This window comes from Ranitomeya variabilis, chromosome 3 (assembly GCF_051348905.1).
Source record: "Ranitomeya variabilis isolate aRanVar5 chromosome 3, aRanVar5.hap1, whole genome shotgun sequence".
Classification (NCBI taxonomy): domain Eukaryota; kingdom Metazoa; phylum Chordata; class Amphibia; order Anura; family Dendrobatidae; genus Ranitomeya; species Ranitomeya variabilis.
The window spans coordinates 498,875,977-498,889,519 of NC_135234.1; the positions used below are offsets into that span (position 1 = coordinate 498,875,977).

Here is a 13,543-nt window from a genome sequence, read left to right on the forward strand (position 1 = left end):
CACAAACATTTTTCAATTTTTGTTCATAGAAATTCTTCTCTTGCACCTTAAAAAATATTAGTTAAAAATATGGTGTCCAAACAAATCTTTAAAAAATAGCAGTAGGTTACCCTACTAAAAATAAGCATGTAAGGAATTCATTTCAATTGTAGGACTTAACAAGAGATTTTATTTAACTAATAGTTTTTCCAGGAAGGAAAGAAAAATAACTTAAGTAACAAGGAAAATATAAGATAGTTAATGCTACAGATTTAAGCTGATCATGTTTGATGAGATGAACAGACAAACTCATGCATATGGGAGGCCTAATAACTGCCCCGCAGTGTGTAAATGAAAAATTGGTAAATTGACCAATAACGATTTTATGAATGAGCAAAAGCACTTAACAGAGCACTGTGCTCTTTCATTTTGGATTGGCTTTTGCTCAGCTCTATGCAGAGATGAGTGTACGGATTCCCAGAAATGCATACATTGCTCACTCTGCATCCAAGGAGAGGTGGGTGGTAGATCTTATTGTGCCTCATCACCATCAAAACTTCTGACATGACATTAAGGCTTCTTTTCCACTTACCGTGATTTTTAGCGCCGTTTTTGGGGGCCGTATCACTGTCATTTTCCCGTCTGCCGCAAAAATCTTGCGGATCGCCGTTTTTCTGGATTAGAATAGTAGGTAAAATGTAGGGACTAGTGATGAGTGAGTGTACTCGTTGCTCGGGTGACCTCCAAGTATTTGTTAGTGTTCGCAGCTGAATGATTTACAGCTATTAGCCAGCTTGATTACATGTGAGAATTCCCTAGCAACCAGGCAACCCCTACATGTATTTAGCCTGGCTAATAGCTGTAAATCATTCAGCTGAGGCGATTTAAACTTAATCTCCGAACAATAACAAATACTTGGAGGACACCCGAGCGTGCTCGGGAAAACACGAGCAACGAGTATATTCGCTCATCACTAGTAGGGACCAAAAAAAACTGGCGAGCCGCAAAAACAGAATTCAAGGTGCACCGCAAAAAACAAGCTTCCGTTGTTTTTGCGGCCCCATTGATTTTCAATGGGGGCCGTGTCCGTAAGCCGTGAAAAATATTGAGCAGGGTCGAAATGTTTTCATGGCCGTAAATACGGCCCCAATGGCGTACGGTGCTCCGTGGAATTATTGAGGCCTGTTTTTGCGGCCCCATATAAATCTATTGGAGCCACAAAAATGGGACGAAAAACCACGGCAAGTGTAAAAGAAGCCTAAGACATATCAAATGTTTTCTAATATATGTACCTTTAAAAAAAGTTACTCTCATCGTCATTGATGGGTATAATTGGATAGTGCTAGTTTACAATTTACTGTGTTTTTTTTATTGCTTACAGCTCATTGCGAAGATTACTAGCCACTGCTGAGGGCTAGCAGTAGTATCTGAAAACGTGCAGTGCCTACAATCTCTTTCCCAGAGAGCTTGTAAGCACTGATCTATAAAAGGTGGCCCAGATTGCTGTAGCGCACTGCAACTCTCGATCCCAGCCAGATACCATATACATTAGCATTTGAGAGCACGCGTTTCGGGCAGGCGGCACAATGCAGCTAGTTTGAACTGTCAATCAAGCAGGAGTGCACCACTTCAGAAAGTAGGAAACTAGGGGGACGTGGAATGATGCATGCCTTCTTCAGAACATGGGAGGATCCGATAAATGCAACATCTAGACAACGATTACGTTTTATGAGCTGCATTTTAGGAGTCAATTACAGGATCTGATTCAGTCATTCACTGATAGACAGAAAATCCTTTCCCAAAGTTTTTTTATTTATGGGAAAGGTCATCAAAATTATACAATTATATATGATGAAGCTTAGCGTATGATTTTTTTGGCTTCAAACATTCTTCTTTCGTAAAAAGCCATATTATAGCCGTCTGAATGAAGCTTAACCTGTAAATGGAAACATTACCCTAGTTTTGGAGAAGATGGAAATCACCATTAAATCATCTAGCATTTAAACAAATTTAACAGGCAGATGCCATTATACAATTCCTTTTACCAGATATAAACCGTATTAAAGCCACTGGGAAAAAAAAAAAAAAAAACTGTGAAGCTGTCAGTGCTACATTAGGAGATGAGAATAAATGTGTGACTCAATTTCTCTCTAGGAGAAAGGATCTTTCTAAGTCGGAATGAACATACTGCATCCTTCATCATTCTATTTTGGTGAATAGGAGTAAAACAGTCTATTTAAGACATCCATTTAAATGCAAATTTGGATATCCCAGAAGGAAATATTAATCATTTAAAAGGAGGAGAATCTTTAAGACCATTTTTGAGGCCGAAATCGGTCGACACAAAGAAAAGATCCAAAATTAAACACTTCCATTCTGATATTTACCTAGAGTTAAGCCAACAAAAGAAAAGATCCCAGTTAATGGAGGACCAAGGTTGTGAAAAGTAAATATGCAATTCCATGGGATCTGATCTGTCTCATAGCCTTCTTTAAAAAAAAAAAAAAGTTAAAAGATTTTACTCAGATAATTCAGTTACAATGCGGTATAGCAGCAAAAAAGGATTTTTTTTTTGGTTATGTTAAACCAATAAGAGAAAGATTTCGTGGATTAAAAGGTTGTTTCATTGTCTTTGAATTAGAAGAGCATACATATCTGCTGGCACAGATCAGTTATTGTCTGCTCCTGCCAGCGAATCTGCAGCTTTCGCTGGCGTCACATTGACAAAGCAGCTTCCTCCTTTCTGCTCTATTGATGGGTGTGACTGCCTATGCCATACAGCATAAATGCAGGAAGCTGCTTGTCAATCAGCTTGACGTTGGCAGTCACGGCCTGTCAACAGAGCAGAAGTAGAGCTGCTCTATTGAAATTGAACAGCTGAATCGCCGGCAGGGGCAGTCAGTGACCTCTCTGAGCTGACCCTCTGGATTTTTTTTTATTATGATACAAAAAACTTAGTACTGGTTAACCCTTTAAGGCTTCCATGTACAATAGGGCAAACCCACCGATATGATCAGGATTAGGTAACGTGTAATAATGTGTATAGGGCCTACCAATAAGTATAGATTTTAACACCCAACTTTTTTGTTATTCAGGAAATAAAGACTCCGGCAGTGGCTTTCTCTGCACTCCCCTTTGAAAATACATAAATGGTTGTCTACACTAAACGTTCATGCATATGGGGGAGTTCAGAGTAACAGGTGCCAGCTGAACGGTGTTTCAGCCATAAGTTTACTATAGTGTGTTACAGAGTCTTTAGGGTATATTAACAAACAGCATATATGCTCTTCTACCCATATTTGCAGGAGTAAAATCAGTAGCAAAGTTGATGAAACTGGACCAAAATGCGCTAGAAGCATCATTACAATTTTTGGATCGTGTTATCTGCTATTGGATATAGAATCTTCTCTGCAAGTTGAGTCTTTCAGTGCCAAGAAAAACATGTTTTCACAAGTATTTAGGTCTACTACTCCGGCACATTATTAGTTCAGTAGTGAGAAATCTCGAGACACACTCCATTTGAGGACCTCCTTGCAGCTTTTCTGCATCAGTTCCCCACAGATCTCTGCTTTTAGTCACTGAATTAGAACCCTTAATGTTCACCTCCAGAAGTGATCATGTAATAATCACACGGTGCCACTACAACTGTCTTCTTTAATATTGCCGGAGAACGTGTCATGTGGGAATATCATCTTTATGGAAGCTGGATAGTAAACACAGTTTGTGGAAAATCCAAAAAGCAGTAGTGACAGAACAAGGAAAAATATTGAGAAGAGTTTACTAATTTTATGATCTATTTTTTTTATCCCCCAAAGTCTGTTCAAAATCCAAAAATTAAATTAAATTAGAACAAAAAATTTAAGCCCACAGATGTCCTCTGTGAAACTGATCAAGTGTAAAGCACATTCACATCTTAGCAAACTTGGAAATTATAAATCCTCGTGGGCAGGGACCTCTTTTGTGAATTGGTCTGAAATACAAGGGATTAGTGAAGGAATAAGTCAGGGAAAGGAGAGGGATATGCTTATCTTATGTATTGTAAACCCGGTCAGCACTTAAAAAAAAAAAAAATACAGCACCCTGCCCTTAAAAGTACTATTGAGTAAAATAATAATACTATAAAAAATTAACTCTGAAGCAGAGGCAAAAGGTATTTAGGTCAGCAGGAAACCTGGAAATCGTCTTTAATTTTAAAATTCAGCACTTTAGCATGCCCAATCCTAACAGTGTGTGATTTGCTCACTGTCAGGATTCAGCTCTTCTTGCCGGTTCCAGCAGTCATCACGTGACCACTCGTATGTGATTTTCATACTTACGGTCATGTGCCAACTGGCTTCTCTTCCTGCTTCTTTCAGTAAAGTGAAGGCTCTAATTTTTCACTGAGCATCGAGTGAATTATGAAGAGCAGCTCATCGGTATGTGAGCAAATTGCATATGAGTGGTCACATGATGACTACTCAAACTGCCTAAGCTGTGTATAGGAGGGGATTGCAAAGCAGAATTCTTGCCCCAGGTGCCAAAAACTCTAGATATGCCTCTGCTTTGTAAGATACCTGTGAAATGACCACTCAGTTACAAAATGAACACAAGATCTACCACATCAATTATTTACGGTATTCCAATCCCAGTGGGAAGACCCCTGACAGTTGAAATTCTACTGGACAATTATTTTAAATTTCAATAAATAATCATTATTACTACTCATTACAGAAGCTTATAACAATATAAGTATCTGTGATCGGGATTGGAGTAGCACAACACTGGCATAGGTCTAGAAAAGGCCTGCACAACTTGCGGCATGCCGAGGGATGTTGTGGGGAGCCATCCAGGAGACACCGCTCCCTTCATCTTATAGTCAAATGTATTTGTGTGTTAAAGAGGCGAATACATTTTGTGAAGAATTTGGGAGATATAATTTAATGTCAATCATTTGTACCCTATCTTGCATGGGATTATAAAATCCCCTTCAGTGTGCAGATGTATGAACACCTAGCTCAGCAGGGGGACAAACCTCAAAAGGCTGTGAGTGACAGATCTCACACCTTGAGCCAGCTAAGCTTTGAACAAAAGGCTTGCTTGCCATGTGGGTACCATGCAGTCTTACTTCTTTGTTCTGACAGCTATGATTCCATAAGGAGAATATGGACTTATCCTACGTCCTGGTTACACTCCCGTAACATTTTCAAGATCTCTGGACTGGACCAAAAGCCTTCCAGGGTCTTGATCCGTTCTAGCACCAGAGGATGGGGAGATACGTAGACTGGCTAGTAGGAACCAAATAGAAAAGATGGGTTTAGTTTCAACGCCTAGCAGGGGCCCGTTTGAATCCGATGGCATGAAAATCGCCTCCCTAGGACGTCTATTAAGGAGTTTTAACCCATTTAAAGTTTTGGAGTTTTTAGCTGCTAGAGGCAAGGGGAGGGTATTTACGGTCAGCCTAGAGGTCAGGAGGGGAGTGACTCAAGCGGGATAAAAGGCTAATGTAAATCCATGTGGTTTATCTCTCTGTTATGCACGTGGTCCACTTCGAAAGGGGGTTCATGTTGAGTATAGTGCTGTGAAGGACCCAAGTCATACCTGGCAGCCCCTGGCCCCTGCTGCCCAGTGCAGACAAGGTCGAAAACCAACCTGGTTAATGACATGATCCATCTGCTTATATCTTGTGTCCTACAACTATTGGTATTTTCATACCTGACCATTGTATAAGTGCAATAATTGTGCATATAGTGTATTGTCTGGTGTGCACTTAAGGAGATTAAATAATTAACTCAACCCTGGACTGCTCTTTTAACTTGATCCACAAGTCCATATTCTCAGCTTTCCAGTCTATGCTACCAGGGCTGGTTTCTGGCCTGACATAATTCTTTTAACGGACTGTGTAAAACTGTACCAATCTGACCTTACGTGTCCTCGGGTGTGGAACGTCACTTTGGTGAAAGTGGGGAGATCACATTACGTGATCTGTCTGACATAATAGTGACATCAGGCGGTGTGACAAGATGCGGGTTCTTCACATGTGGTGGCAGCGGTGAGATTCTGCGTGATCTCTCGGTGCCATCCTTCACTAGGGGTGGAAGCAATGGGATTCTGAGTGATCTCTCCGATGACATCCTTCACACATTTGAATACTGTGATGCGATGCAACTGGAGCAGAGTGACCAAAAGCAACCAACAGTTGCTACATTTTTGAGATTTTACAAAGTGTTTTATGCCTTTTTTTCTGAGACAAATACTTTGATGTATTGGCCCCTATATAGTTCTTTCCTTTCACTGCTCCTCTTTTCCAATTCTAGAAGACTGGCTCATATCTGGCAAATTGCCATTATTTAGTGAGTCATGTCTGTCTTCCCACTTAACAAAACATTTGCCCCTAAGGACAAAGTCTAGAAATCAGATTGGGAATAAAAGACAAAACACACCGAGCAAAGAACAACAGCCAGGAAGAAATAATTCTATATTAGAACAATTAGTTCAAAACAGAAGGAAAAACAATATGATTAGTCCTAATAAACCAATCATTTTACAAGTTTACAATAATATAAAACTCAAAAACCTGTTCAGTACTGAAAATGAACAGAATTATTTTAGTTTTCTCATATATAAAAGTAAGTATTTATAACCTATATAAGCAAAGTGTGATCCGTGCCTACTTTGTTACACTCAGTATAACATTTTAGGCTACTTTCACACTAGCGTTAACTGCAATACGTCGCAATGCGTCGTTTTGCCGAAAAAACACATCCTGCAAAAGTGCTTGCAGGATGTGTTTTTTCTGCATTGACTAACATTAGCGACGCATTTGCGACGCATTGATACACGTCGCAACCGTCGTGCAACGGTTGCGCCGTGTTGTGGCGGACCGTCGGGAGCAAAAAACGTTACATGAAACGTTTTTTGCTCCCGACGGTCCGCTTTTTCCGACCGCGCATGCGCGGCCGGAACTCCGCCCCCACCTCCCCGCACTTCCCCGCACCTCACAATGGGGCAGCGGATGCGCTGGAAAAATGCATCCGCTGCCCCCGTTGTGCGGCGCAGAGAACGCTAGCGTCGGTAACCTCGGCCCGACGCACTGCGACGGGCCGGGCCCGACGCTAGTGTGAAAGTAACCTTAAGTATTAAGTAAGACTACAAAATGCTCATCTACTTTTGGGGCATTTTTTGTTTACTTAAATGCATGCATTTGTAGCGAAAGATCATTTTTGCAATTGGATTTCAATACAAATTTTGTACCATTTTTCTCTTTAATGTAATCTATGGATATAAATCAGCTGAGTGGAGCTCAGAGAAAGACAAATAAAAACAGGGGAGTTACCATTTTTACTGTTAGACGTCAGAAGGAGCTCATTGCCCGATTCTCAGTTACAGGTCTTTCCTTACAAACTGAGTAGAACTTCTCGTGGAGGAACATGTGGCCAGACCATCAGCCTCCTCCAATAGAAGACCAGCTTTCCCAGTGTGGTGTTTTAAACATGGTGGAGGACAGGACAGTCCTGGTCACATGCTCCTTCACCAGCAACCATTGTATGGACAGAAGTGCTGGTCAGCGTGTGAGGAAACTACACTAACAGGAGAAAGAGGCCGACCTCTAACTGAAAATCCGTCAGTGAGATCATTCTGGCACCCAACAAGAAAATTTGTAACTCTTTTTCTGTGTTTCTCGGAGTTCCTCTCAGCTGATTTATAGCAACAAAGAACCTAGAAAAAACAAACAGAACAAATTATGTAATGAAACCCAATTGCTAAAATTATTCTTAGCGAAAAATGTGTGCGTTTAGGTAACATTAAAGGTCTAATTAGACAACACATTCATATATAAGTCGATAGGCGCTTCTTTACTGGCCTGTTGAAACAAGCTGACAAAACTGTGCAGAAAAGAATGAACATGAATTCAATTATTCTGTCCCCATACAAAATAGGCATCATGTGACGGCCGTGATCACGATTTTTAAGCCGGCATAGATGATCCACATATCCCACAAAAGACAATAGTCAGTAATTAGGAAAAAGCTTTCTCATCAACCCACGTTCAGCCAACAATCAGCTAGTCTAAAAAGATCAAAAGTATTTTGATACATTTTTTTAGAAATTTAGACAATATTAGAAAATGTTCAGTAATGTTCCTCCTTCAAGTCTTATCCATATAATATTTCAGAGCGGTTTCAAAAGCATAGTATTAAAGTGAAAGTATTTAATTCAAACTGGATCTAATGTAACACGTCACACTTTTTCTCATTCAGTAAGAATTTGATGGTAAACACCTCTGTATAGCTTTGTAGTAAACAGGAGACACAAGGATGTCCTGTAAGGGCCTACAGACATTCGTGGATAATATGGCTGCATACAATTTAAACTTGTATAAAGCCATTATATGGCTATGCGCATGACGTTTTAAGCTGTCTGTCAGTGGCATACCACCAATAGCAGCAGACCACACGAATGCTAAAGGTACCTTCACACGAAGCGACGCTGCAGCGATAGCGACAACGATGTCGATCGCTGCAGCGTCGCTGTTTGGTCGCTGGAGAGCTGTCACACAGACCGCTCTCCAGCGATCAACTATGCCGAGGTCCCCTGGTAACCAGGGTAAACATCGGGTAACTAAGCGCAGGGCCGCGCTTAGTAACCCGATGTTTACCCTGGTTACCAGCGTAAAATCTAAAAAAAACAAACAGCACATACTTACATTCACGTCCCCCTGCGTCCACTTCCTGACTGACTGAGCGCCGTACAGTGAGAGCAGAGCGGTGACGTCACCGCTGTGCTGCTTTCACTTTCGCTTTGCGGCGCTGAGTCAGAGGAGGAAGCAGACTGCAGGGGACGCAATGTGAGTATGTGCTGTTTGTTTTTTTTACATTTTACGCTAGTAACCAGGGTAAACATCGGGTAACTAAGCGCGGCCCTGCGCTTAGTAACCCGATGTTTACCCTGGTTACCAGTGTAAAATATCGCTGGTATCGTTGCTTTTGCTTTCAAACACAACGATACACAGCGATCGGACGACCAAATAAAGTTCTGGACTTTATTCAGCGACCAGCGACATCACAGCAGGATCCTGATCGCTGCTGCGTGTCAAACGAAACGATATCGCTAGCGAGGACGCTGCAACGTCACGGATTGCTAGCGATATCGTTATAATGTCGTTTCGTGTGAAGGTACCTTAAGGCTGGGCTCCCCCTGCCAGTCATATCACTTTCAACAATATAGGCAGCTCCCTCCTCCATCATTCTCCCTTTGCGTCTGAGCTTTCAGGTCTCAGCGCATCTCAACCAAGGAAGGCAGAGCTTAAGAACACACACTGTAAAGACCAGCGCAGTGGGGAACTAGGATATGATAGTATTATTATTTTTTTTATTAATAAGTACATTGTAGGGGCCCATAATAATATTTGGAGGACTATGAGGGGTGCATTATAATATTTAGAGGGCTAAGCGGGGGCCATTATAATATGTGGAGGGGTCATGTGGGGCCATTATACTGTTATCAGGGCTATGACATTATATTGTCAGGACTATGTGGGGGCATTATACTATTAGCAGGACTATGTGGGGGCTATCATGCTGTTTCCAGGACTATATGGGAGCAATTATACTGTTTGCAGAACTATGTGGGGGCCATTATATTGTTTGGAGGGCTAGTGGGGGCGTTTATACAGTGTTAAGGGTTGTGTCTGGCCAATCATACTGTGCGGAGGGCTGTGTTGCGGTCACAGTTGGGTCATCATACAGTGCTGAGGTTGCCACACTTTGCGTGGAAGGAGGATACAGTAGGGTCATGATACTGTGCATGTGGAGAGATTTGTAGAAAAATAAAGAATTTGCATTTGTGAATGAGAGTGTGCGGTGAAATTCTTGATTACATGTTCCAGAATTACAAATTAAAAACTGAAGGGCCATATAAGACCTGCAAGGCAGTGACCCCTATTACAGCTAGGAGGCACTGTATGTGCTATCCAGAATGTGCAGGAAGTGAGGCCATGAGGGCGTACTGCAGACACAGGTGTGGCTGTAATTAGAATAGTAATGCAGTGACTGATTAAAAGCCCTGTAGTAGAGTGGGAGGTGTGTCAGTGTTGGTTTGGAGGCAGACAGAGCAGTTGTCTGCAGAGCTCTTTCTGTGTGGAGCAACACAGGGGCAAGAACCACCAAGGGGACTGACACCCTGCATCCCGGGCTGTCTTGTGTTGCCAGGCTACAATCTGGAGGATAGCGTGAGGTGCACGGCATGAATAAAGAAACTTGGTACCGGCGGGTGGTCGCTCAAGAGAAACTGGACAAAGGGAAGTCAGGCCTGTTTAGGGACTGCAAAGTAAAGCTGGTTACTGTGCATTTCTGATGGACTGAATTAAGAAGCCGTGTACTGTGTATTTTCCTTTGGCCTGGAAGAAGCAGTTTACTATGTATTGCTAATAGACTGTGTGAAGTAACACAATAAAGGAATGTTTTGTTTGAACTTGCTTAGGTCACTGCCAATTCCCTGCGTACAGTGCTACCGCTGCATCACAGACCCTAAGGAAAGTAATCGTCCTGTTGGGCTGTTGGGAAAGGATACAAATGAACTAAATTGTAACCTGTACCTTGAAATATAAGGTAAAAATAAACTTGGAGCACTTACCCAGCATTCCCATCCCCAGCATGAATGCATCCATGGTATAAGGGAGACCTCTCGCCCGTCCTCTCGTTCCAGGAGGAAACATAACCTCTTTAGGCTGTGCTTTCTTACATTCAACCTACAAAAAAAGAAAAGAAAACGTATGATGAGATGTAAATGAATTCAATTCAAATGTCAAGTAACAATGCTGATGGCAAAAACTAAAAAAATGACTGTAGTTTCTCCTTATTGTGAAATTAAAAATAGACTGAAATTGACAGAAACAAATGTGGGATATAAATATTAAACTTATCTTAAAGGGGTATACCTATTAAAGAGGTTTCAGGCACATCAGGTGGATATGCGATCAATGTTTGACAGAGGAGTCTCACAGGTGAGAACTGGGCAACACTAACCCCCGTTAAGAGTAAGTCATCACCTAACTGCTGTGATGCGGAGTAGACATAAGCGAACATCGTCGGCTCCCTCCTTATTCGGTAAGCTATAGCGCTTACCGAAGAAGCTGCAACAGGAACCTGGATCGCTCCCGATAATCTGGTGTCCTGTGCCGCAGCTGCAGGGACACTTGATTATCGGAGCGCTCCAAGTATCCAGGTTCCCGCTGCACTTCTTCAGTAAGCGCTACAGCTTGCCGAATAAGGGGGGAGCCGACAATATTCGCTCATCTCTAATGCTGAGCACATCTATGACCTCAAAAAAGGTTATGGAACCTAAGTACTCAAAATATGCATTATATGGACCACAATATAGACTTCGAATCAATTCATTAAAGAGTATCCGTCGTTTTAATTTTTATTTAATAAATCAACAATACATATTCATGTATAGATGAATGTGAGGGCCAAAGCAGAAGTATTCTTGCTAATTTAAGACTTCATAACATGACACAAAACTTTAGGTTTAGATTATAAGATGACGGTCTGCTAAACCAGCCTAGTCTACGTGTACTAACACAAATGCATCTTCATACCTCTCAAGAAGTGATAACAATGAGATTAGTGAGAAGACAAAGCAGTCCAGAATCAGATATGATCTAAAGGGACAATCCAGTTCTGCTCACTTTGGGATTAGGTAGAGTGCATGACAGGCCTGTATCGTGCACCTGTAATATAAATTGGAATAGGTGCGTGATAAATGCCACTTGTACACCTCTCCTATTCAAGAGAATGAGACCAAGTGCATGATCTGGGCCACCATCAGGGAATTACTGTCCTTACTGGTGTACAGCAAATGATGATGAATTGAGGGTGGAGGAGAGTCACTGATGAATTGAGAGAGGGGGGGGGGGGGAGTCCTGTTAGTGTGCAGGTTGACACTACGTCACTTTTTTCTTCATCTGGCGTACTGTAGAAATTTTAGTAAAAAGTGATAAATGTGCTCTGGAAACGGTGCTCTAGATCAGAGGTGTCAAACTGCATTCATCGAGGGCTGCCAACAGGTCATGTTTTCAGGATTTCCTTGTATTGCACAGGTGATAATTTAATCACCTGCACAGAATGATTCCAGCACCTTGTGGAATGCTAGGGAAATCCTGAAAACATGACCTGTTGGCGGCCCTCGAGGAATGCAGTTTGACACCTCTGCTATAGATAATTGTGGTATTTTCTCCAGAGACCAGTCCTGGCTGGAAGAAGTGATAGCAGCCTGCGCTGAATGAAGATGAAGGACTTCAAATAGAGATGTCACTGGTGAGTCAGTGTGTTACCTGTACACTTACACTATGCACTGTATACTATGTACAGAGCTCCTGTGTATAATGTCACTGGTAAACCCTGCATTACCCGTACACTATACACAGAGCCCCTGTGTATGTCACTGATGATTCTTGTATTACCTGTAAACTGACACTATATACCAAGCTCCTGTGTATAATGATATTGGTGATCCCTGTATTACCTATACACTATATACAGAGCTCCTGTGTACAATGTTACTGGTGATCACTGTATTACTTGTACACTGGCTCTGATTGTATTAATCGGTCACTATGTGGTGGTAATGTGGTCTGGTCATAGCATGGTGGTATTTGTCTCCTGCATTTACTATTTGGTCACTATATGGTGGTAATATGTGGTCCAGCCATGGTGTGACGGTATTTGTTCCTTGTATGTGGTATTATTGATCATTTTAAAAAATGTATGGAACACATTCTCTAAAATAAATAAAAATCTACTTAAAAAAAGCACGGAATATTTTTTATATGCAAATTGCCTCTTAAGAGAAAAAGAGGACAAACTATAGCGCCACCAGTTGGAAGTAGTAATCCTACAAGTCACAATCAGCACTTTAACAAGTCGTGCAATATGACTAAGGGTATGTGCACACCTTGCGGATTTGCTGCGGATCCGCAGCGTTTTTTGAGGTGTAGAAACGCTGCAGATCCGCAATTGATTTACAGTACAATGTAAATCAATGACAAAAAAAAATGCTGTGCACACTTTGCGGAAAATCCGCTGCGGAAACGCTGTGGTTTTTAAGAAATAGCATGTCAATTCTTTTTTGTGAATCTGCAACGTTTTTGTACCCTCTCCATTATAGAAAAATGCAGGGGTAAAAACCGCAGCAAATCCGCAAGAAAACCGCAGCAAAAACGCACAAAAAAACGCTGCGGAACTGCACAAAAAACCGCAGGTGCGTTTTCTGCCAGGAGAGGCAGAATTCGCACCAGAAATTCCTAAGCCTAATCCGCAACGTGTGCGCATGGCCTTAGGATAAAAGCCAAATCAGTATCTCAAATCACAGACACGGGGTTTCGGGCTGTTGGCCCTCGTCAGTGAGAAGCATGAGAACTGATTTGGCTAGGTGAGAGGCTATGCACTGGGGTCTAAGGGGTAAGGTTTTTCCTTGAGTATTTTTAGACATTTTAATAGGCAAGAGTAGAGTAGAGTAGGGCCTTTACAAAAGAATATACATTGTCATGGTGGCAGGCTCAAAAAAATCTTTCAGCCAAAACAAA

General features: G+C 41.7%; 1 protein-coding gene across 7 annotated transcripts in view; it reads right to left on the bottom strand.

The window, feature by feature from the left end:
- The window catches only part of MSI2 (musashi RNA binding protein 2), an 894,813-nt gene that overhangs the window by 247,253 nt on the left and 634,017 nt on the right, over positions 1-13,543 (bottom strand). For all 7 annotated transcript variants that reach the window (XR_013223945.1, XM_077296832.1, XM_077296831.1 and 4 more), the window contains exon 9: positions 10,591-10,705. Coding sequence is in view for 6 of the 7 variants with exons in the window: in XM_077296832.1 (XP_077152947.1) it covers positions 10,591-10,705 (115 nt within the window). In the remaining variant the exon portion in view is untranslated. The remainder of the gene's footprint in view (positions 1-10,590; positions 10,706-13,543) is intronic.